This window comes from Zophobas morio, unplaced genomic scaffold (assembly GCF_036711695.1).
Source record: "Zophobas morio isolate AGI-343-1 ecotype UQ-CSIRO unplaced genomic scaffold, CSIRO_AGI_Zmor_V1 ptg000012l, whole genome shotgun sequence".
Classification (NCBI taxonomy): Eukaryota; Metazoa; Arthropoda; class Insecta; order Coleoptera; family Tenebrionidae; genus Zophobas; species Zophobas morio.
In genome coordinates, this window is record NW_026972117.1 from 2,563,851 (window position 1) to 2,589,653 (window position 25,803).

At 36.1% G+C, this 25,803-nt stretch overlaps 3 protein-coding genes across 3 annotated transcripts; 2 read left to right on the forward strand and 1 right to left on the reverse strand.

Moving 5' to 3' along the window:
* Positions 1-343: 343 nt before the first annotated feature.
* LOC135127613 (arf-GAP with dual PH domain-containing protein 1-like) lies at positions 344-14,378 on the reverse strand. Its single transcript, XM_064054121.1, has 5 exons — positions 14,201-14,378; positions 2,396-2,621; positions 1,532-2,118; positions 1,292-1,483; positions 344-1,206 (listed from the first exon to the last, which is right to left on the reverse strand). The coding sequence occupies exons 1-5, from the start codon at positions 14,280-14,282 to the stop codon at positions 1,142-1,144; spliced, it is 1,152 nt and encodes a 383-aa protein (XP_063910191.1). The 5' UTR covers positions 14,283-14,378; the 3' UTR covers positions 344-1,141.
* A 66-nt stretch (positions 14,379-14,444) lies between these two features.
* On the forward strand, positions 14,445-15,439 carry LOC135127615 (thioredoxin, mitochondrial-like). The gene is made up of 3 exons (XM_064054123.1): positions 14,445-14,866; positions 14,937-15,060; positions 15,110-15,439. Exons 1-3 carry the CDS (start codon positions 14,685-14,687, stop codon positions 15,227-15,229), a joined length of 426 nt encoding a protein of 141 aa, XP_063910193.1. The 5' UTR covers positions 14,445-14,684; the 3' UTR covers positions 15,230-15,439.
* A 4,608-nt stretch (positions 15,440-20,047) lies between these two features.
* LOC135127606 (G patch domain-containing protein 1 homolog) lies at positions 20,048-22,507 on the forward strand. The gene is made up of 3 exons (XM_064054105.1): positions 20,048-20,203; positions 20,250-20,551; positions 20,598-22,507. The coding sequence occupies exons 1-3, from the start codon at positions 20,140-20,142 to the stop codon at positions 22,341-22,343; spliced, it is 2,112 nt and encodes a 703-aa protein (XP_063910175.1). The 5' UTR covers positions 20,048-20,139; the 3' UTR covers positions 22,344-22,507.
* The last annotated feature ends 3,296 nt before the right edge of the window (positions 22,508-25,803 follow it).

Here is a 25,803-nt window from a genome sequence, read left to right on the forward strand (position 1 = left end):
AATCGAAGTCAGGAAACTGAACAATCGAAAAATAGAAACATGAAAATCTCGAAAATGGAGAAATCAAAAAACTGAAAAAAAAAAATTGAAGACGGACAGACGGACAGACAGATGGAAATGGGAGACCTATTTCTTCGTCTTCTAGGGGTCATGAAAGATCGAGAAAACGTAAAAGTAGAGAGTCGGCCGACGACTCGATTACAATACTTCCTTTGCTTACGCTCGGGAAGTAAAAAATGAAACAAATTCGATGACGGAGCTGCTGGCACTCCTGGATTTTTAATTTGGTTTATTTATACGAGTGTTTTGTGGTTTTCAATACTCCAGATAATAAATAAAACAGTTTTCGCAGTGTATATCTTATATTTGGCAAATGGGTAATACAAACAATGGTACCTATCACTGTAAATATTTAGCTTATAATAAAGGTACAGGAGCAAGAGTCAAACGAACAACTCCAACACTAGCAAAATTATATATTTTTATATAAAAGTATTGCTGGAATTGTGCCTATGTAAAATAACACGAAATTAAAGCGTTCTTCTCCCAAAAACTAAAATAATAAAAAAGCGGCTGATCCTCGCTCCCCGAACTTAAATTTTTGGAATATAAAATAAAACTAGTCAACAAAAGGCGGAGATGGCACTGGACCCCCTCGACTTCCTAGTCTGGTTCGTGATTAAAACAATGGCAGTGAGACATGGTTACAGCTACGCAAAAACCTCACATACACCACAAAGAAACATTCTGACACCGAAAAAATACTAAAAAGGAATTATATATAAATATTACGAAGATGAGGGTGCACCGAACCATCGCCGCCTCCCCCGACACTCTTGTACAGATCATAAACAAAGTAACTACAGATAACGTTATTGCTTGACAGTTGTTTAAAGAAACTTGAGATCATCGTCTGCTTTTCCAGAGAGAGCTTTCAGATACTACATTGTTCAAGACAGTGTTCTTTTATTTATATACAAATTACTTTCACTTCACTTCACGTCGTAATATAAAATAGTTACCTGTACTTTGAGATGAGTATTAATGAATGACGAATGGATAAATGTTTGTATTGTATAATAAATACAGGACTAGGCATGGTGATGATGAATGAAAGTTATATGTATTTGATATGTAATGACTACCTCGGGGAGAATCGGCTTATCGAGTTCGTGTTCGCCCTCTTCCGGACCAGCCGAGCGCCCACTGAAACAAAAAAATCGGTCAATAATTGTATTCGAGAAACGGGACCTACTCTTTCCCATTCTACAAAATAAACCAAGATATTTACCTGTTGCGTCCTGGTGCGTCAACGGCCGCTCTAATACTCTCTCGATGACCTCGATCCAGTCGTCCCTCTCGGACTCAGTCTGAGCAGATAAGTTGTACACCCTGTCGGGCGTCGTGAGCGCGAACGAGAACCCCTGGTCCTTCACCCCCGCCGACACCCCTATTCGAATGCTGTATCCGTCCAGCGCGTGCCCTGCAACCCCAAAAGTGTCGCCTCAGCCAACCCCTCGCCGCCACTCACCCAAGAAGATCTCGCCCTTCGGGTGCGCGTCCAGCGGCTCGTCGTGGTACATCAGCTTGCGGTTGTCCAGCGTGAACCAGCGCTTCTTGAAGCCGTCGCTCGTGCGCGGGCCCGTCTTCCACAGCCAGCCCTCCTTGGCGAAGTCCTCGGTGAGGAAGCCGAGCAGGTCGGCCTCGTTCGCCGACGGGTACGCCACCTGGAGGCGGTGCAGCTTGGCGCACCGGATCGCCATGTACCAGTTGGTGATGACCTCGCCGTCCTCGTGGTACACGTAGATGTGGCGGGTGGTGCCGTACTTGAGGAACGTGAGCTGCAGGGACGTGGCGTACTCCATCTTCTCGGGGGCGAACACCACGTTGAGTTCGGACACCTCGAGGACGGCCTTCGGGTACTTGTTCTCGCGGACGAAGTACTTGAGGGTGTTCTCGGCCTCGGATAATACGAACTTGCGGGAGTGGTACTTGCTGTCCTCTTTGCCGCGTTTCATGAGGAAGCCCTCCATGTAGCCGCTGATGTAGGTCTGGCGCTGGGGGTGGCAGAACTCCTCTCTTTGGTATTTAGCGCGGATCCACTGCTCGATGAGGATTCTGAAACCACAAGAATGTAGTTTTTTTTTTTTTTAATTTCACCCTAACAATTTTTATTGTTTAACTTGAAGATAAGATATACTTTTATCGATTTATATAACAAGAAAAGCGTTCCAAGAAACACAGAAATAAACTTTTCAAACACAGCTGGCGTTCCCGAGAAAATATAAATTGTTATCGTGAGCTTCCTCTGAACGATTATCACTTTATTGCACATTTTTAGGTTTCTCAGAAAATGAATGTCACAATGGTTTCGTTTTATTTCGACGGTACTTACTGCGGATCGTTTTCTTTCGGGCGTCTGTAGCAGGGAGGTACACGTTCCTCGTATTTCAGTTTTGATTTAATGTTGCCTACTTCCTTCATTCGTTCCACTTGGGAGTCTTCCCAACGGTCGAGTTTCAGGTGTTTTACTTTGCTTATGTGGACGCCCATGCTCCTGTGGACGCCTGAGCACCGGGTGCAGATGAAGATGCCGAGGTTGTACGAAGCCCATTCTGGATCTGGAATTTTCGGGAAACTTATATAAAAAATTTGTATAGATTTTTATTTATTTCTAAGAGATTCAACATGTAACTTCTTTCAAATATAAAACACTCAGGGTTCCTGAGATTGTAACAATGTATGTCCAAAATAAAACATTAAGGGTTACTGAGGATCCTTAAAAAATAAAACAACATCGGCCTTATTTAAAAAATAAAACACTAGCACTTTCCAAGGTTATTTAAAATTTTGTCAAATATAAAAGACTACGAATAAAACAACAACATCGGCCTTATTTCAAAAATAAAACACTAGCGCCTTCCAAGGCTATTTAGAATTTTGTCAAATATTAAACACAACGAATTCCTGAGAAACTTTCAAAAATAAAACACTACGAGTACCCGAAAATCTTTGTTAAATAAAACACCAACAGCCGCCAAAATTATTTCAATTTTTTTGAAATATAAAACACGAAGAGTTTCCATGAATCTTTAAAAAATAAAAAACATCCACAGCCTCCAAGATTATTTAAAATTTTGTCAAATATAAAACACTACGAATTCCTGCGAATCTTTCAAAAATAAAACACCAGCAGCCTGCAAGGTTATTTCAATTTTATTCACATACATATAAAACACTACCAGTTCCCGAGCATTTTTGTTAAATAAAACACCAGCAGCCGCCAAAATTATTCCATTTTTTTTTTTCAAATATAAAACACGAAGAGTTCCCCAGAATTTTTCAAAACCAAAACACAAGCAGCCCCCAAGATTGTTTCATTTTTTTTATTTTTTTTTAATACAGAACATTCAAAAGTTTCCGAGATTGTTTCAAAAATAAAACACCAAAGGACACCGAGATTCTTTCAAAAATGAAACACCAGCAGCCTCCAAGATTATTTCAATTTTTTCCATACATAAAACACGAACGATCTTCCAGATTGTAATAATGTATTTCAAAAATAAAATGTCACCCCCCCCCCAGATTCTTTCAAAAATAAAACACCAAAAGTCCCCGAAATAATGTCAAAAATAAAACACGAGTTCCCGACATTCTTTCAAAAATAAAAAAACCAGCAGCCCCAAGAATGCTTCATGTTTTTTCTTTATAAAAAACTATGAGTTCTGACCTGACCTGACATTTCTTCAATTTCTTTCAAATATAAAACATCAAGGATTTCCGAGATTCTTTAAAAATAAAATACCAAAAGTGCCTAGGATTTTTTGAAAAATGGAACACCAGTAGCACCCAAAATGATTTAAATTTTTTTCAAATATAAAACACTACAAATTCCCGCGAATCTTTCAAAAATAAACAACCAACAGCTCCGAAGATTCTTTCAATTTCTTAAAGAAACAGACCAGGGGTTCCCAAGATTCTTTCAAATTATTCTAAAAATAAAACACCAAGGGTTCCCTAAAGTATTTCAAAACGAAACAGCAGGAAATCCCGAGATTTTTCCAAAAATAAAACACTCGAAGCCGTCGAAATTATTTCAAATTTCTCGAAAAATAAAACACCAGGAGCCCCCAAGATTGTACCAATTTCTTTCAGATATAAAATTCTAAGAGTTCTCGAGTATCTTTCAAAAATCAAACACCAGCTGCCCTGAAGATTGTTTCAATTTGTTTCAAAAATCATGCACCGGAGGCTCAAGAGATTTTTCCACATATAAAACATGAAAAGTCCTCGAGATTCTTAAAAAAATAAAACAATACCAGCAGCCAAGACTAAGTCAATTTTGTTCAAAATTAAAACACCAACAACTCCGAAAATTGTTTCAATTTCTTAAAAAACAAAAAAAGGGGCAAGAGGTTCCCGACATTCTTTCAAATTTATTAGTTACGGTAGCGCTCTGGCGTTTACGTTCTTACGGTTGCGTTTTTAAGTTTACGTCCTTGCGGTTGCGTTCTTACGTTTACGTCTTGGTGGTTGCATGCTTACGTTTACGTTTTACAGTTCTAGTTCCAGTTTCACTGATAAATAGGAGAATGAGAGAGAGAGTGATAAATGGGAGAATGAGAAATTGATAAATCGGAGAATCCGAGAGTGATAAATCAAGCATGAGAAAGAAACCGATAAATGGGAGAATGAGAGAGAGTGTGATAAATGGAAGAATGAGAGAGAGTATCATAAATGGGAGAATGAGAGAGAGTGATAAATGGGAGAATGAGAGAGGGTGTGATAAATGGGAGAATGAAAGAGAGAGTGATAAATGGAAGAATGAGAAATAGATAAATTCGAGAATCAGAGAGAGTGTTAAATAAAGCATGAGAAAGAAACCGATTAAAGGGAGAATGAGAGATGTTGAAAAATGGGAGAATGGGAGACAGTGTGATAAATAGGAGAATAAGATAGAGTGATAAATGGGAGAATGAGAGATAGAGTGATAAATGAGAGAATGTGTGATAAATGGGAGAATGAGAGAGAGTGTGATAAATGGGAGAATGAGAGAGAGAGAGTGATAAATGGGAGAATGAGAGAGAGTGTAATAAATGGGAGAATGAGAGAGAATGATAAATGGAAGAATGAGAGAGAGTGATAAATGGGAGAATGAGAGAGTGTGATAAATGGGAGAATGAGAAAGAGTGTGATACATGGGAGAATGAGAGTGATAAATTGGAGAATGAGAGAGAGAGAGTGATAAATGGGAAAATGAGAGAGAGTGTGATAAATGGGAGAATAAGAAAGAGTGTGATAAATGGAAGAATGAGAGAGAGTATCATAAATGGGAGAATGAGAGAGAGTGATAAATGGGAGAATGAGAGAGAGAGAGTGATAAATGGAAGAATGAGAAATAGATAAATTGGAGAATCAGAGAGAGTGTTAAATAAAGCATGAGAAAGAAACCGATTAAAGGGAGAATGAGAGATATTGAAAAATGGGAGAATGGGAGACAGTGTGATAAATAGGAGAATAAGAGAGAGTGATAAATGGGAGAATGAGAGATAGAGTGATAAATGAGAGAATGTGTGATAAATGGGAGAATGAGAGAGAGTGTAATAAATGGGAGAATGAGAAATTGATAAATTGGAGAATCAGAGAGTGATAAATCAAGTATGAGAAAGAAACCAATTAATGGGAGAATAAGAGTGAGTGTGATAAATGGGAGAATGAGAGAGAGTGGGAGAATGGGAGAATGAGAGAGACAGATAAATGGGGGAATGAGAGAGACAGATAAATGGGAGAATGAGAAAGAGTGTGATACATGGGAGAATGAGAGAGAGAGTGATAAATGGGAGAAAGAGAGAGTGTGATAAATGGGAGAATGTGAGAGAGAGTGTGATAAATGGAAGAATGAGAGAGAGTGTGATACATGGGAAAATGAGAGTGATAAATTGGAGAATGAGAGAGAGAGTGATAAATGGCAGAATGAGAGAGAGTGTGATAAATGGGAGAATGAGAGAGAGAGTGATAAATGGGAGAAAGAGAGAGTGTGATAAATGGGAGAATGAGAGAGAGAGAGAGAGTGATAAATGGGAGAATGAGAGAGAGAGAGTGATAAATGGTAGAATGTGAGAGTGTGATACATGGGAGAATGAGAGAGAGTGATAAATGGGAGAATGAGAGAGTGTGATAAATGGGAGAATGAGAGAGAGTGTGATACATGGGAGAGTGAAAGAGAGTGTGATAAATGGTAGAATGTGAGAGTGTGATACATGGGAGAATGAGAGAGAGAGTGATAAATGGGAGAATGAGGGAGAGTGTGATAAATGGGAGAATGAGAGAGAGTGATAAATGGGAGAATGAGAGAGTGTGATAAATGGGAGAATGAGAGAGAGTATCATAAATGGGAGAATGAGAGAGAGTGATAAATGGGAGAATGAGAGAGAGAGAGTGATAAATGGAAGAATGAGAAATAGATAAATTGGAGAATCAGAGAGAGTGTTAAATAAAGCATGAGAAAGAAACCGATTAAAGGGAGAATGAGAGATATTGATAAATGGGAGAATGAGGGAGAGTGTGATAAATGGGAGAATGAGAGAGAGTGATAAATGGGAGAATGAGAGAGTGTGATAAATGGGAGAATGAGAGAGAGTGTGATACATGGGAGAGTGAAAGAGAGTGTGATAAATGGGAGAATGAGAGAGTGATAAATGGGAGAATGAGAGTGTGATAAATGGGTGAATGAGAGAGAGAGTGATAAATGGGAGAATGAGAAATTGATAAGAGAGTGATAAATCAAGCATGAGAAAGAAACCAATAAATGGGAGAATGAGAGATGTTGAAAAATGGGAGGATGAGAGACAGAGTGATGAATGGAGAATGAGAGAGTTTGATAAATGTGAGAATGGGAGAGAGATTGATATAAGGGAGAATGAGAGAGATTGATAAATTGGAGAATGAGAGAGAGTGATAAATGGGAGAATGAGAGCGAGAGAGTGATAAATGGGAGAATGAGAGAGAGTGATAAATGGGAGAATGAGAGAGTGTGATAAATGGGAGAATGCGAGAGAGTGTGATACATGGGAGAATGAGAGAGAGAGTGATAAATGGGAGAATGAGAGAGAGAGAGAGTGTGATAAATGGGAGAATGAGAGAGAGAGAGAGTGATAAATGGGAGAATGAGAGAGAGAGTGATAAATGGGAGAATGAGAGAGAGTGATAAATGGGAAAATGAGAAATTGGTAAATTGGAGAATCAGAGAGTGATAAATCAAGCATGAGAAAGAAACCCATAAATGGGAGACTGAGAGAGAGTGTGATAAATGGGAGAATGAGAGAGAGAGTGATAAATGGGAGAATGAGCGAGTGTGTGATAAATGGGAGAATGAGAGAGTGTGTGATAAATGGGAGAATGAGAGAGAGTGTAATAAATGGGAGAATGAGAGAGTGTGATAAATGGAAGAATGAGAGAGAGTGATAAATGGGAGAATGAGAGCGAGAGAGTGATAAATGGGAGAATGAGAGAGAGTGATAAATGGGAGAATGAGATAGAGAGTGATAAATATGAGAATGAGAGAGAGTGATAAAAGGGAGAATGAGAGAGAGAGTGATAAATGGGAGAATGATATAGAGAGTGATAAATAAGAGAATGAGAGAGAGTGATAAAGGGGAGAATGAGAGAGAGAGAGAGAGATAAATGGGAGAATGAGAGTGATGAATGGGAGAATGAGAGTGGGTGATAAATGGGAGAATGAGAGAGTGATAAATGGGAGAATGAGAGAGAGTGATAAATGGGAGAATGAGAGGGAATAATAAATGGGAGAATGAGAGAGAGTGTTAAATGGGACAATGAGAGAGAGAGTGATAAAAGGGGTGAATGAGAGAGAGAGAGAGTGATAAATGGGAAAATCAGAGAGAGTGATAAAGGGGAGAATCATAGAGAGAGTGATAAAGGGGAAAATCATAGAGAGAGTGATAAATATGAGAATGAGAGAGAGTGATAAAAGGGAGAATGAGAGAGAGAGAGTGATAAATGGGAGAATGAGAGAGAGAAAGTGATAAATGGGAGAATGAGAGTTCTTACGTTTACGTTTGTACGTTTACATTCTTGCGTTTACTTTTTACGGTTGCGTTCTTACGTTTACGTTCTTACGGTTGCGTTTTTGCGGTTACGTTCTTATTTTTTTACTATTTTATTAAATCAGAAGAAAAAGCGTCCGTCAAAACATACATATTTTAGAATTTTTTAAATATTTTTTCTTTGTGACGTCATTAATTTTTTTGAGGGGGTAAATAAAATCTTGTTAATTTTCAGTGAACACTAGAACAGTAAAACGTGGCGTTTTATTTGAATTTTAAAACAAGTCCATTGCTAAAACAGGATGATCCAAAAAAATCTGAAATTTTCAACTGAGAAATTGTTTATCATTTTTTTTCCGTTCTTTAGTGGTTTCTCAATAACGCACTATCGAGGTTATAGGTGCCATTTTGATCACCCTGTATATTAAAATATCGTGTCGTTGATGTGTTGCAATTTTAAAAATTGCCCAAATAGAGATTTTTTGTCAAATTGTGAGCGCACTTCTAAGAGATTAAAAAATCACCCAAACACCCACGTCGAAATCACGTCTTTATCACCCCAGTTTCCTAGAAAGCCGGTGTCACGCCTGACATTCGATAAATCAATGTTATTTCTGCGAACAACAAACAACAAATGGAATATTTCGAGGCGCTTTTTCAAAATAATCCTTATCGAAACACCCGACAAAATTTTTCTGCGCCTTTTATCGTCTCTTGCAAAACATTATTTTATTTTCGTATCCGCTAAATTCCACAACACCGTGCGAATTATCCCATACCGAGAGCGTCGCCCCTGGTCATAGACACCAGGCAATTTTAACCAAAACAACAATCTAGACCGGATAAAGAGGAGTCAATTCCAGTGGCGGCAATCGCGCTCTTATCAGTTATCGCCGAACATCCCTTGATTACTCCTCGAGTGACTCTCATTAATACACTTTTTAAGTCGTGCCCGGAAGCCCTACCACTTTTGGCTTCGTTTAAACTCCTACGGGCGTCAAAGTGACGTCAATCGCGGTAATTTCGCTAAAACGCGTTTTCTTTAAACGCACGATCGGTCATTAAAACCGTAATTGCGGCGAAAGCGGTCCGAAAATCGAACTGGTGTGTGCGTTTTTTCCCACATTATTAAGGAATGAATGACAGATGTGTGTCAAAGAGAAGTCAAGGTATTGACTCCTACTCTCGCGGTACGAGAACGAGGTCGCTTTTGGGTCTAGGCTTTGTTTTTACCAATCGAAATAAACCGTTTAAACAAAAACAACATTCCAGGCGGACAAAAACAATGATTGACACAAATATTTTGATTTATTATGGCTTGTGAACGATTTTTGGCAAATTTTGAAAAGTCTGTTTTGAAGCGGTTATTTTGCAGAGCGATTCTAGGTCTATGGGGTCAGTGGTTCGTAAATATTTTCGACTAGTTAGAAGGCGGGATTTCATCATTTTCTCGTTAAATAATAACAACAATGTTGTATTATTTATAACATGGTTAATTAATAATAACGATCGATTGATAAAAGTGAGGAGAGAGGAAACTTTCAAGTGCTAAAGATCGACACTTTAACAAAAAAATTGGCGGAAGGTTTTTAAAATCGAAAACTTAAATAAAATACCGAAAACTTGAAAAATCAAAAAATTGAAATAATAAGAAACTCGGAAAATCGAAACATCAGAAAATTCTAAAATCAAAAAACCGAAATATCAAAATGTGTAAAATTTAACAAATCGAGAAACCAAAAAACTGAAAAAACAGAAAAACGAGATATGGGAAATTGGAAAATCTAAAATTTAAAAAATTCCGGAAATTGAAGAATCGAAAAACTCAAAAATCCCAAAACTGAAATACAGAAAAGGTGAGAAATCGAAAGTTGAAAAATTGAGACATCAAAAAGCCGAAAAAGCAAAAAATTCGACAAAGCGAAATATGGAAAAATTAATAAATCGATAAATCCAAAATGTGAACAATCAAAGAAAAATGGAAAAATCCAAAAACCCGAAAAATCGAAAAATTAAATAAATATCGAAAACTTGAAAGTCAAAAAACTGGCACATCGAAATGTGTACAATTTAAAAAATCCAAAAATCAAAAAATTGAAATCAAAAAACGAAAAATGAAGAAATCGAAAAATCTAAAATTTAAAAAATCGAAAAGTTACAGACTTCAGAAATTGAAAAATCCTAAAATCAAAACAACGAAAAATTTTAAAAATCGCAAAATCGAAAAAGCGAAAATTAATCGACAAATCGATAAACCGAAACACCTAAAATTTAAAAAATCAAAAAATTAAAATATCCAAAACTTGAAAAATTCCCAAACTCGAAATGTTGAAAAAGTGAGAAATTAAAAACCTGAAGAATCGAGAAATCGAAAAAACCAAGGTGTCTAGAAATCCAAAATTCAAAAAACCAAAAAAATGAAATATTTAAAAAATTAAGAAAAAACGCAAAGGTCTGAATTCTGAAACATCGAAAAATGTAAAATTTAAAAAATCGAAAACTCGAAAAACTGAAAAATAAAAAAAAAACGAGAAATTTAAATATCTGGAATTTAAAAAATCCAAAAATTGAACAATGGAAAAATTGAAAAATCAAAAAATTTAAAAATGCTGAACTCGAAAAATCGAAAAGACGGTAAGTCGAAAACTCGAAAAAAACAAAAATACAAAACATTGAAAAATCGATATATCGAAATAACCCAAAATCAAAAAACCGAAATATTAAAAATTGAAGAATTTTAATAAAATCGATAAATCGATAAATAAAAAAAAATCAAAGTCAGGAAACTGAACAATCGAAAAATAGAAACATCAAAATCTCGAAAATGAAGAAATCAAAAAACTGAAAATAAAAAAAAAATGAAAAATCAAAAATTTTTAAAAATCGAAAAATTGAAAAACCGAAATAAGGAAATCCGAAAAGTTAAACAATTGAAAAATCTGAAAGTTAACGAATTGAAAAATCGCTAAATCCAGAATCGACAAACCGAAATGTGTAAAATTTAAAAAAAATTAAAAATTAAATAAAATGTCGAAAGATTGGGGAATCAAAAACTTGAAAAATCAAAAAATTGAAATAATAAGAAACTCGGGAAATCGAAACATCAAAAAATCCAAAAAACCGAAACATCGAAATGTGTAAAATTTAAAAAATCGAAAAACCAAAAAACTGAGAAATTAAAAAAAAAAACGCAAAATGGAGAAATCGGAAAATTCAAAATATCGAAAAATTGAAGAATCGAAAATTTGCAGACTTGAGAAAGTGAAAAATCCCAAAATCGAAACATAGAAAAATGTCGACATTCGAAATAGCTCAAAATCAAAAAAACCGGATTATTAAAAATGAAAAATGCATATGAAACCGATAAACCGAAACACCAAGACCTCGAAAATGGCGAAATCGAAAAACTGGCAATAAAAAAAAATTGAAAAATCGAAAAATCTAAAACCGAAAAGTCGAAAAATTAATAAATCGGAATATGAAAAATTAAAATATCGCAAAATTGAAAAATAGAGAAATGGAAACATCAAAAAGTTGAAAAATTAAAAAATCGATAAATCGAAAAATTTAAAAATCAAAGAAAACTGAAATACGTAGAGATAAATTGAAGAATCCAAAAACTGAAAAATCCGGAAATTGAAGAATCGAAAAACCGAAAAATTCCAAAATTGAAATACAAAAAATGTGAGAAATCGAAAGTTGGAAAATCGAGATACCAAAAAGCCGAAAAATCAAAAATTCCAAGAGTTAAAAAAATCGAAACAAGAAATCGAGAAATCGAAAAGTTTAAAAACGAAATAGTGAAAAATTCCTCAACTGAAATATAGAAAAACCAACAAATCGATAAATCCAAAACTTGAAAAATCAAAGAAAAATTGGAAAATCCAAAAACCCGAAAAAATGGGAAATCGAAAATTGAAAATTTAAAAACGCCAAAAATCGAAAAATCAAATAAAATATCGAAAACTTAAAAAATTCCCAAAATTGAAACTTTAAAAAATTGAGGAATAAAAAACTTGAAAATCAAAAAATCGAAAAACCAAAACACTGAAAAATCAAAAAAACGAGAAATGGAAAAATCAAAAAATCTAAATTTAAAAAACCGAAAAATTGATGACTTGAAAATTGCAAAACTTAGAAATTGAAAAATCCCAAAATCCAAACATTAAAAATTTGAAAAATCGAAAAACCGAGAAATCGAAATGTGTAGTCCAAAGTCGAAAAGTTGAAAAATTAAAAATGAAAAATTTAAAAAAAACCGGAAAATTGAAAAATTCAAAAATCGGGAAACTGAACAATCGAAAAATCGAAATCGGTAAATCGAGAAATCGATAAACGAAGTATCTAAAATTTAAAAACTCGAAAACTTGGAAAAAATCACAAAATTGAAACGTTGAAAAACAGAGAAATCAAAAACTTGAATCGAAAAATCGAAAAAACCGGCATGTCCGCAAATCGAAAAATCAAAAAACTGAAATTTTATAAAATTTTAAAAATGCAATAAAAAATTTAAAAACTGAGAAATAGAAACATCAAAGCCTGAAACCACTAAAAGTGTAAAATTTTAAAATCGAAACATCGAAAAATTGGAAAATCGAAAAGATGAAAAGTTGAAAAATCGGAAAAAACAAGAAATCGAAAAGTCGAAATATCGAAATAGCCCAAAATCGAAAAACCGAAATATTAAAAATTGAAAAATTTAAATAAAACCGATAAATCAAGAAATTAAAAAAAAATCGAAAAATCAGGAAATCGCCCAATCGAAAAATGGAAACATCAAGATCGAGGAATCGAAAAACTGAAAATAAAAAAAAATTGAAAAATCGAAAAATCTAAAACCGAAAACTGAATAATCGAAAATTGAAAAATCGAGAAATGGAAAAATCAAAAAATTGAAAAATCCCTAAATTGAAATATTGACAAATTAATAAATCGATAAAGCGAAAAATTTTATAATAAAAAAAAATTGAAAAAATCGTAAAACTGAAATACGTTTCGGAAAATTGAGAAATTGAAGATTCCAAAAATTGAAAAATCCCAAAACTGAAACAATAAAAAATTGAAAAATCCGGAAATTGAGGAATCGAATAACTGAAAAATCCCAAAACTGAAATATGAAAAAACTGAGAAAACAAAAGTTGAAAAATCGGAGAGCCGAAAATTCGAAAAAGTAAAAAATCGAGCCCTATTTTTCGTACTATATGGGTCATGAAGTATCGAGAAAACATGCAAGTAGCGAGTCGCCCGATGGACTCGATTACAATACTTCTGTAGCTTATGCTCGGGAAACAAAAAGGGCTTTGTTGATTTTTTTCATCTCTCCACTCCAATTTTTCGCTTTTCCCTGTACTTGTATACTATACACGATCCACTAACGTGAAAACAATAGTTTCTAAAATGTTAATGTTAATAAAAAAATCGGTATAAAGAATTTATACAATACTTCCTTCACACTTAGAGCGATGACCTGATGTTTGCCAAGTCAAGGCGAGTCAAGTCAAGTTCGGTCAGGTCAGACTTCTTTGAAATTTAATGTTAAAAAAAACATGTTGGCAACACCACAGCATTCGTTGTTTAGTTTGACATCATCATTTAAAAATAAATTTCACGGCTTACTAAACGACTTTTTTCCTCAATCATGTAATACGTTCATTTTCAAACCGCATACATATAAACAAGTAAAAAAAAAATGAAAGGGCATCAAAAAACCCCCTTCATTTTTTTGGAAACTGCTGTCTCCAAACAATACAAAAAAAAAAAACTGTCTCGCTACGATTACAACTAGAAGACAAATTCCTCAACCGTTTTTTCACGCCGCCGCCCCCCAACAATCCCCGCGTTAACGGTCCATCCGTCTACCGCATTCTTATTTAATTTCCTCCTCGGTGCCCCACTTAAGCGCCGCTTGTTGATTCACCAAACCCGTCAATTCGCCCCGACCGCCGCCAAAACAGCGGCCGCCGCCACGCCGCCCCCGGTCTCTCGGGGCCCGCCACACCGCCCCCGGCCGCCGGGCCCCCGCTCTGATCGATAGCGGCGCCGAACGCGACCATCGCATCCGTTCAATCGGTTTGTTTACAAGTTATTAGCCATGGCATGGTCAAACATGGCACATTTCCCGGAATCCTACTCACTTTTGCTGCCGCAGTCCGCACAAGAATTGTTCCCGGGCACTTTTAGCAACTCCAGCAGCACCTTCTCGTTTCTATCGACCATAATTCGACCGAAAATACGCAAAAGCCGACACTATTACACTTTTCGAACACACAACCTATTTAACTGATGTCGTCGTGTCGTCCATTTTTACTGTTGTTTTGACATGTTTGACAGTTGCGGCCGTGACGTCACGTTTGACGTAACGGGGCCGATTTTTCCGCGACGGTTTCGTCCACCGTGCGTTTTTCCATTCGGGTCTGTTTAATTGTTTACGTTTTGTTGTATCATTTTGTTTTTATCGCGGGGTTTTCGGAGTTGTTGCGTGTGTGACGCGCGGGGTGTGGATTTTGCGTTGTATGGATTTTGAGCGGCCTGTCACCTGTCATTCCATCATTCTAGTCGCATTTATCATAAATAAGTTTCGAAGAAAGGTTACAGGGTTGGAAAATTCTAGTGTACAACATGAATACTGTAGTGAGTCAGGGCGTCCTTAGAAGCTTGACGAAAGGCAGCGCCGGTTGGAATTTAGCCAGGTTGAGTTTGACCAGTGTTCGACATGGGTCCTTCAAGGTCCAAGATGACAAGGATTTTCTGGAAAAGGTCGAGAATAGCAAGGAACCAGTGATTGTGGATTTTTTCGCGACGTGAGTTCTTCGCTTTCGCGTGGAAGTTTCCCACTGTCATTGCTTTGTTTCGACGGATTGCCTGTTTTAGTTGGTGTGGACCATGCAAGGCTTTGGAGCCCCGTTTGGAGAGCATTATGGCCAAAAGACACGGCAAGATCACGCTCGCGAAGGTCGATATTGACTCTATGGGGGAGTTGGCAGCCAAATATGAGGTTAAAGTCAGTTGGAGTCGCAATAGCTAGTAATTGAGCGCAATTGTAGGTTAGCACAATTCCCGCCTTAGTGGTTTTCCGGAATGGGAAGGTCCAGGAGCGGCTGACGGGTCTCCAAGACGAAGATAAGTTGAGTCTGTGGGTGGACAAAGTCCTTCAAACGAAGTAGACGCATCAGATGTATTTAGAGGTTGAAAAATTTATTAATAAATTTTGTTGTGTTGTTAAGGTGTTACTTAGATCTAAAAGGTGGCGAAATTGTGAGTTTTACTTTTAAATGTGATAAAGTATTTATTTTTGGCTTTTTTATGACCTTGGAATTTGATTATCGCTAACAATGTAGCTGTTTATTTGAGCAAATAAAACTGATAAAAGTTGAGTCATTTTTGGTAATTCGCAAAGTACGTTGCTGGTGTATTGTGTGTTGCCTATGTGGACACGAAGTGGATTTTTATAGCTATAAGAGAGTTTAACTCTGGTTTAACTAAGTATAACCTGTTTACAATAACTCAGCAAATAATAGAGAAAATGTGCATCTATATACCGGGTAACTATCAATGACTTTAGCAAATTTTTATGTTGGCAGACATGCCAGAATGTCCGTTCAGAGTTGTCAGTTTTGACATAAACGCACCTAACAAACCTGTTGATTGGTTGAAACTTGACAGACTTGGTGTCATAAATGTGTCACTCAGTCTTTAGAAATATTTAACAAATTGTTGATGAAAAATAATTCAATTTGATATGACCTGACTTGGTTAGACCCGATTCTTACACCCTACCACCTTTAGTGGAATATTTGTATAAATGAAAATAACACATCACATTTTGCCTTATTTTTTTCTTAGTATACATGGCCATCTTTTCACAACAAGAACTTAAAATATGATTAAAATGGTACATTTTTGCAAAGAAATATGGATTTTGGAATTAAAGGGCGGAGCCTAATTGCAAAATCGATATCTCCTTATACAAATTTTCCATTTTAGACATGTTTTAAGTTTCTTGTTGGGCAAAAAATTCTACACATATTAAAACAAAAAGGCAAAATATAACCCCGCCCACCCGCCCAATCTCCATTGTGATGATTTTTTTATTCGCCGTGAATCAAGGGGGCGGAGCTTAACTGCAAAATACTTATTTCTTTACAAGAAATTGAAAACATGTTTTTGAGTGTCGTGTTGTTCAAAGAATACTATGCATATTAAGAAAAAAAGCAAAATATAAACCCCGCCCACCCACCCCATCTCAATTGTGATGATTTTTTTATTCTTAGAAACTTAAATCACGTTTAAAATGGTAAATTTTTGTAAGGAAATGTGGATTTTGGAATTAGGCTCCGCTCCTTTGGCTCTCGACGATTAAAAAAAAATGATCACAATCGAGATAGGGCAGGTGGGCGGGGCTTATATTTTGTTTTTTTTTCTTAATATACGTAGTCGTCTTTTCAGAACAAGAAACTTAAAACATGTTTTAAATGGTAAATTCTTCTAGACAAATATGGATCTTGCAGTTAAGCCCCGCCCTTCGATCTGACAACTAATGAAAAATTCATCACAATTGAGAATTGAAATCGGGGCGGGTATAATATTTTCAGTTTCTTCTTGGGAAAAGAAGACTTTGTATATTAAGAGAACTGGACAAAATATAGGCCCCGCCCACCCACCCATTCTCAATTATGATTAATGTTTTATTCATCGTGAGCTGAAGGGCGGAGTTTAGTTGCAAAATCCTCATTCCTCTAGACGAAATTATGATATGAAATTTATCGCAATTGACACAGGGGTGGGTGGGTGGGGCTTAATCTTTTTTTTTTTTTTGTTTTAATGTATAGAGTTTTCTCTCAATAACAGGATAATTAAACATGGTTTCAGTTTCTTCTTGGGAAAAGAAGGCTTTGTATATTAAGAAAACTGGACAAAATATAGGCCCCGCCCACCCACCCCTTTTCAATTGTGATTAATGTTTTATTTACCGTGAGCCGAAGGGCGGAGTTTAGTTGCAAAATCCTCATTCCTCTAGACGAAATTATGATCTGAAATTTATCGCAATTGAGACAGGGGTGGGTGGGTGGGGCTTAATCTTTGTTTTTTGTTAATGTATAGAGTTTTCTCTCAACAACTAGATAATTAAACATTTTTCGGTTTCTTGTTGGGAAAAGAAGGCTTTGTATATTAAGAAAAATGGACAAAATATAGGCCCCGCCCACCCACCCCTTCTCAATTGTGATTAATGTTTTATTCATCGTGAGCTGAAGGGCGGAGTTTAGTTGCAAAATCCCCATTCCTCTACGCGAAATTATCATATGAAATTCATCACAATTGAGACAGGGGTGGGTGGGTGGGGCTTAATTTTTTTTTTTTTTTAATGTATAGAGTTTTCTCTCAATAACAGGATAATTAAACATGGTTTTAGTTTCTTCTTGGAAAAAGAAGGCTTTGTATATTAAGAAAAATGGACAAAATATAGGCCCCGCCCACCCACCCATTCTCAATTATGATTAATGTTTTATTCATCGTGAGCTGAAGGGCTGAGTTTAGTTGCAAAATCCTCATTCCTCTAGACGAAATTATGATCTGAAATTTATCGCAATTGAGACAGGGGTGGGTGGGTGGGGCTTAATCTTTGTTTTTTGTTAATGTATAGAGTTTTCTCTCAATAACAGGATAATTAAACATGGTTTTAGTTTCTTCTTGGAAAAAGAAGGCTTTGTATATTAAGAAAACTGGACAAAATATAGGCCCCGCCCACCCACCCCTTCTCAATTGTGATTAATGTTTTATTTATCGTGAGCCGAAGGGCGGAGTTTAGTTGCAAAATCCTCATTCCTCTAGACGAAATTATGATCTGAAATTTATCGCCATTGAGACAGGGGTGGGTGGGTGGGGCTTAATCTTTGTTTTTTGTTAATGTATAGAGTTTTCTCTCAACAACTAGATAATTAAACATTTTTCGGTTTCTTGTTGGGAAAAGAAGACTTTGCATATTAAGAAAAATGGACAAAATATAGGCCCCGCCCACCCACCCCTTCTCAATTGTGATTAATGTTTTATTCATCGTGAGCTGAAGGGCGGAGTTTAGTTGCAAAATCCCCATTCCTCTACGCGAAATTATCATATGAAATTCATCACAATTGAGACAGGGGTGGGTGGGTGGGGCTTAATTTTTTTTTTTGTTTTAATGTATAGAGTTTTCTCTCAATAACAGGATAATTAAACATGGTTTCAGTTTCTTCTTGGGAAAAGAAGGCTTTGTATATTAAGAAAAATGGACAAAATATAGGCCCCGTCCACCAACCCATTCTCAATTGTGATTAATGTTTTATTTATTGTGAGCTGAAGGGCGGAGTTTAGTTGCAAAATCCTCATTCCTCTAGACGAAATTATGACATGAAATTTATCGCAATTGAGACAGGGATGGGTGGGTGGGGCTTAATCTTTTTTTTTTGTTTTAATGTATAGAGTTTTCTCTCAATAACCGGATAATTAAACATGGTTTCAGGTTCTTCTTGGGAAAAGAAGGCTTTGTATATTAAGAAAAATGGACAAAATATAGGCCCCGCCCACCCACCCATTCTCAATTGTGATTAATGTTTTATTCCTCGTGAGCTGAAGGGCGGAGTTTAGTTGCAAAATTCTCATTCCTCTACACGAAATTATCATATGAAATTCATCACAATTGAGACAGGGGTGGGTGGGTGGGCCTAATCTTTGTTTTTATTTTAATGTATAGAGCTTTCTCTTAACAATAGGATAATTAAACATGTTTTCAGTTTCTTGTTGGGAAAATAAGACTTCGTATATTAAGAAAAATTGGATAAAATATAGGCCCCGCCCACCCACCCCTTCTCAACTGTGATTAATGTTTTATTCATCGTGAGCTGAAGAGCGGAGTTTAGTTGCAAAATCTTCATTCCTCTACACGAAATTATGATATGAAATTCATCACAATTAAGACAGGGGTGGGTGGGTGGGGCTTAATCTTTTTTTGTTTTAATGTATAGTTTTCTCTCAATAACAGATAATTAAACATGGTTTCAGTTTCTTCTTGGGAAAAGAAGGCTTTGTATATTAAGAAAAATGGACAAAATATAGGCCCCGCCCACCCACCCTTTCTCAACTGTGATGAATGTGAGCTGAAAAGCGGAGTTTAGTTGCAAAATCCTCATTCCTCTACACGAAATTATGATATGAAATTCATCACAATTGAGACAGGGGTGGGTGGGTGGGGCTTAATCTTTTTTTGTTTTAATGTATAGTTTTCTCTCAATAACAGGATAATTAAACATGGTTTCAGTTTCTTCTTGGAAAAAGAAGACTTTGTATATTATGAAAAATGGACAAAATATAGGCCCCGCCCACCCACCCTTTCTCAATTGTGATGAATGTGAGCTGAAGGGCGGAGTTTAGTTGCAAAACTCTCATTCCTCTACACGAAATTATCATATGAAATTCATGACAATTGAGACACGGGTGGGTGGGTGGGGCTAAACCTTTTTTTTTTGTTTTAATGTATAAAGTTTTCTCTCAACAACAGGATAATTAAACACGTTTTTAGTTTCTTGTTGGAAAAATAAGACTTCGTCAAAACATTACCGCAGTCTTTAATTTTTGGGATAACAATGTTCTTCATGGCTTTTCTTGGTTATTCAATTTGCTTTTCTCGCAGAAAGTCAAAGTGGTTTAAATCAGAACCGCTATGAGTTAAAGCGCTACGTCAACGTGCTACCAACTGCGTTCAGCGTAAAGGACTAGATGGCAGCTCTACCAACTAGACTTTTTATCGAGTAGAATTAGATGTTGATTTTTCCAGCATAGCTTTAGTGCAAGTATTTAAGTGTGAATTTAGTATCAGTTGTATTTTTTGTATTTTAATTAGTGTATTATGTGTTGCCTATACAGCAACCCAAATACATATACGCCGCCTCTTTGAAATATGCACCAACACGACACCTTGTGTGCCGCTTACTCTCAATGAGGACGCCACCGCCAAATGTCATAACACAAAAGTAAGGTTATGCCCCGTTCATTCCACGACGAAACAATTTCCATCCACAAACTTTAATCAACTAACAACACCATGTCCGATTCAGAAGAAGAAAACTTCTGTTATTTCGGAAAACCCCTTGAGCCCTACGACGAAGGTAACTCGTACGCCCCCCTAAACCCGTCACTAACCTGTTTTTGTAGATGCCTTCCCCAAGAAAAAACCCATTTCCGTGGAAGACCAAATCGCCACCGACGCCCAAGGCCGACGCCGCTTCCATGGCGCCTTCACCGGCGGCTTTTCGGCGGGCTTCTTCAACACGGTGGGCTCCCTCGAGGGCTGGACGCCGCGCGAGTTCAAGAGCACCAGGAGCGACAAGGCTCAAAGCAAAGCGCAGAGACCCGAGGACTTCATGGACGACGAGGACATGGGGGAGTTCGGGATCGCGCCCCAGACGGTTCGAGCCACCAGCGATTATTCGACGAGCAAAAAGCGCAAGAAGCAGGTGGGTGACGACGATTTTGGTTTATGACGTGACCGAGTTTGGGTAGGTTTTCAGTGATGGTCCCATTCCCGGTGAGCCGGTCCTGCACTCGCTGTTGACCAGTGGCAACGAAACCATCGGGTACCTGTTATTAAAAAACATAGGTTTGAAAAATCGGGCGCACGCTCAAGTGGAGGATTTAGCTCGCGAGGACAAAGTGTACGGGTGCGAGATGCCGAAGACTTACGAAATCTCACGAGACGATGACGTCATCCAGTATCCCATTCCGGATATATACCGGGAGTTTTTGCAGAAACCCAAAGACAACTCGTTTGGGTTGGGGTACGTGGGTTTGGACAAAACCCACGTGAATTTATTCCAGAGTTCGAAGCTCGTGATTAGGGACCGCAACAAAAAGAAAGTGTCTATTTCGGGACAAGCGTTTGGGGTGGGGGCTTTCGAGGACGATGATGAAGACATCTACGTCAAAGACGACATGACCAAGTACGATTTCGAGTTGACGAGCGAGAAAGCGTCCCAGAAGGAGCTCCTGTCAAAGAAAGAAAAAACAATTTTTGACGATTTTATCCACGGGAAGCAACCTCTCGCTCTGAAAGAAAATTTTCCACCCCCGACTATCCCTCATAGTTTCACCGGAAAACACAAAGTGAAAAGGTCGCGGTTCGAGCCTCTCCCGGAACCGGAAACTCCGGAGAGGAAGGACATGAACCCAGAAATCCGCGCTCGGTATTTGGGTGAAGAAACCACGCCAGTCGTGACAGTCACCAACACGACCGTAGAAAAAATCAAGGAAGAACCCGAGCCTAGTCCGAAAAAGTCGTTTGATTTGTTCGCGGTGTCGTCGAGCAATCTCGTTTTCGATCGTTTCGTGGCGGCGTCCACACCCGAAGATCCGTCGAACATACTCGAGGTCGTGCCACCGACTGAGACCGAGCATGGAACGCAGGAGATGCGTGACGCCGCAAGGATGAAAATGTTCGGACCTTTGACTCGGATTTCCGTAGATTGGCAGCCCTGCACCCTTTTGTGTAAACGGTTTAACGTCCCGGAGCCCCACTGCGAATTAAACGAGTCAAAGAATCGCAAAAGAACCAAGAATCTGATATTCGAGTACGAGAAGTTTTCAGATGTTTCGTTGGATTTTAAGCCCGGATTGTCTACAAAGCAAGAGGAGGAGGTAGAAACTGAAACGAGTAACACAGTGACGGAAGGTACGACGGAAGAAACGCAAGAGAAAAGCGACAAAGAAGAAACGACAAAAGTGGAAGAAAGTGTGAACGAAACACCCAAAGACATAACCGAGAAGATCGACGTCAATAAAAACCTCGATTTGTTTAAAGCGGTATTTTTGAGTAGTAGCGAGTCCGAAGACGAGGAAGAAAACGAAAAGGAGAAAGTTGAAAAGAGTACAGAGATGAAGAGTAGCGTGCTTTCGGATTCGTTGTTGCCGAGGATTAAACCCATCAAAGAAGGAATTTTATCAAATATGGATTTTTCGATTTTTGAACCAAGCAACGGACGTGGAGAGAAAGCAGAGGACATACAGACGGAAAATAGTACAAATAGTGAGCCACAAAAGGGCGAGCTTTCATACGGGCCTGCATTGCCCACTAATTTAGCTAGTAGTAGTAGTGGTGCTCTAAGTAAGTCGCTACCTAAGTACAAAAATGACGACAGTGATGAGTGGGTGGAAAAGTCTGGGGACGACAAAAAGAGCAAACACAAAAAGAAGCACAAGAAGGAACACAAGAAGAGCTCACATAAAAAGAAACATAAACATAAAGATAGATGACGGTAGTTTTCCAATTTTAATTATTAGGAATTATTTTTTAATTTTGTGCTTACACGGAGTGTCTTCGTTTGAATAAGCACCTAGTATGTCTGTGTGAGGTATTTAATAGGAACTCTGTGATATTTGTTCATACCTAAGTTGAATAAAGATGTGTTTGAAGTCAACAGTTTATTACGATTGTTTGAAAATTCCCGCCTTTTTGTGTTTAGAAAGCTTTGGTAGGTGGCAGCACGGTGCTTTATGGTCTATTGGCCACTGCGACGGCAATTCATTTTTGTTTTATTTAACGATTGTTAGGCAACCAGTAAAACGTTCTTTTTCGAAAATCAGCGACAATATGGCGGTTTTTAGATTTTAAAATATCTTAACTGAAACAATTTTTAGAATTTTAAAATAATTTCGAAAATCTTAGTCCCGAATTTTTTCTGGATTTTTAGATAACTTGGCTAAAACTCAATTTTTCAAAAATATTAAACTTTTAATTTTTTTCAACACGTCGAAAATTATCACAGGCAAAATAAAATACAGTATTTTTGAGACATTTTAAAAATTTAAGCCCCAATATTTCTAAATTATTTTGATGTTCATATGCATTCATCCAAAATTGTCACAAGAGTTTTTTTAATTTATTTCGACTTCCGAAGGTTTTTTCGTCTTTATTTCTTTAAACATTTTTACCAATTTTCCACAATCACCAAATATACTAATGGAATTTTTAAAATTTATCGATAAGTATCATAAGAGCTTTTTATGTTAATTTCCACCTCCAGAATGTTTTTTTATTTTTATTTCTTCAAAATCTCTGCTAATTTTCAGGTAAGTGAATTTTTGAAATTTCTCAAAATCTCATTTTGGAACCGAATATTTTCAAAATATTGGGTCGGCATCATCAAGAAGTTATATTTTTCGATTCAACTCGTCGATATCTACATCCCAAAATTTTTTTGTGGATTTTTTGATAATATTAATTAACGCCCAATTTTTCAAAAATACGAAATTTTTTACCTTTTCCAGACTCTCTTTTTATTTTGATTTCGAGCTTCGAAGTTATTTTCTGGCTGAATTTTTTCAAAAATTCCCTTGTTTTCGCCTCCATTTCTCCAAAAAGTCCTACCATTTTTTCAAGATAGTCAAATTAATAATGAGATTCTTAAAAATTCCAATTCGAAAGCAAATATTTGGAAAATTTGGCCCAAACCATGATTTCAAATCCAGAGGTTTTTTATAACCTTATTTCTTTAAAAATTGCACTATTTTTTCAGAACAGGCAAAATAAAATATGGCATTTTTGAGACATTTTAAAAATTTAAATTTGAACCCGAATATTTTTAAATTATTTTGATATTCATACGCATTCATTAGGCTTTTTCGTCGTCATTTCTTCAAATTTTCTTAACAATTTGCCAGAATTACCAAAATGTAATAAGGGAATTTTTTGGATTTCTCAAACTGTCAATTTGAAGCCGAATATTTTCAAAATCTTGATCAGGCATCACCAAGGAGTTATATTTTTTGATTCAACTCATTGAAATCTATATACCACATTTTTTTGTAGATTATTACTTTAAGCTCAATTTTTCAAAAGTATGAAATTTTTTACTTTTTCCCGAGCATCGTCAAAAATTAACAAAAAATTCTGGTGTTGATTTCGACCTTCATAAGTTGTTTTCAGGCTGAATTTCTTCAAAAATTCCCACTATTTCTCCAGAATAGTGAAAATAATAATGATAATTTTTGAGATTCTTAAAAACTCCAGTTTGAAACTGAATCTTTCGAAAACCTTGACCCAAAATCATCAGCAAGTTATGTTTTTCGATTGAATTCATGGAGATCTGCATCCTAAAATTTTTTGTGGATTTTTAGACAACTTTGCTAATTATTCAATTTTTCAAAAGAATTACATTTTTGACCTTTTTCAGAGCCTTCATCGAAAACTATCACAAGATATTTTCATGTTGATTTCGACCTCCAGAATGTTTTCTATCTTTATTTTTTCAAACATTTCCACTAATTTTCCAATAAATGAATTTTTTGAATTTCTCAAAATCTTATTTTGAAACCGAATATTTTCAAAATCTTGGTTCGGCATAATCAAGAAGATATATTTTTCAATTGAACTCGTCGATATCTACATCCCAGAATTTTTTGTGCATTTTTTGACAATCTTAATTAAAACCTAATTTTTCAAAAATATGAAATTTTTGACCTTTTCCAGACCATCTTCTCATGTTTATTTCTAGCTTCGAAGTTATTTTCTGGCCGAATTTCTTCAAAAATTCCCTTGTTTTCGCCTTCATTTCTCCAAAAAGTCCTACCATTTTTCCAGGATGGTCAAAATAATAAGACATTCTTAAAAATTCCAATTCGAAAGCGAATATTTGGAAAACTTGGCCCAAACCATGATTTCATATTCAGATATTTTTTATAACTTTATTTCTTTAAAAATTGCACTATTTTTTCAGAACACACAAAATAAGATATGGCATTTTTGAGACATTTTAAAAATTTAAATTTGAACCCGAATAATTCTAAATTATTTTGATATTCATACGCATTCATCCATAATTATCATAAGAGTTTTTTTAGTTTATTTCAACCTCCTTCGTCTTCATTTCTTCAAACATTGTTACCAATTTTCCAGAATTACCAAAATATAATAAGGAAATTTTTAGAATATCTCAAAATCTCAATCTGAAGCCGAATATTTTCAAAAACTTGATCAGGCATCACCAAGGAATTATATTTTTTAATTCAACTCATTGAATGTATATCCCGCAATTTTTTGTAGATTTTTTGATAAATTACTCAAAGCTCAATTTTTCAAAACTATGAAATTTTTGACTTTTTCCCGAGCATCGTCAAAAATTAGCAAAAAATTCTGGTGTTGATTTCGACCTTCATAAGTTGTTTTCAGGCTGAATTTCTTCAAAAATTCCCACTATTTCTCCAGAATAGTGAAAATAATAAGGATCATTTTTGAGATTCTTAAAAACTCCAGTTTGAAACCGAATTTTTCGAAAAGCTTGACCCAAAATCATCAGCAAGTTATGTTTTTCGATTGAATTCATGGAGATCTACATCCTAAAATTTTTTGTGGATTTTTAGACAACTTTGCTAATTATTCAATTTTTCAAAAGAATTACATTTTTGACCTTTTTCAGAGCCTTCATCGAAAATTATCACAAGACCTTTTCATTTTGATTTCGACCTCCAGAATGTTTTTTATCTTTATTTTTTCAAATATTTCCACTAATTTTCCAATAAGTGAATTTTTTGAATTTCTCAAAATCTTATTTTGAAACCGAATATTTTCAAAATCTTGGTTCGGCATAATCAAGAAGATATATTTTTCGACTGAACTCGTCGATATGTACATCCCAGAATTTTTTGTGGATTTTTTGACAATATTAATTAAAACCTAATTTTTCAAAAATATGAAATTTTTGACTTTTTCCAGACC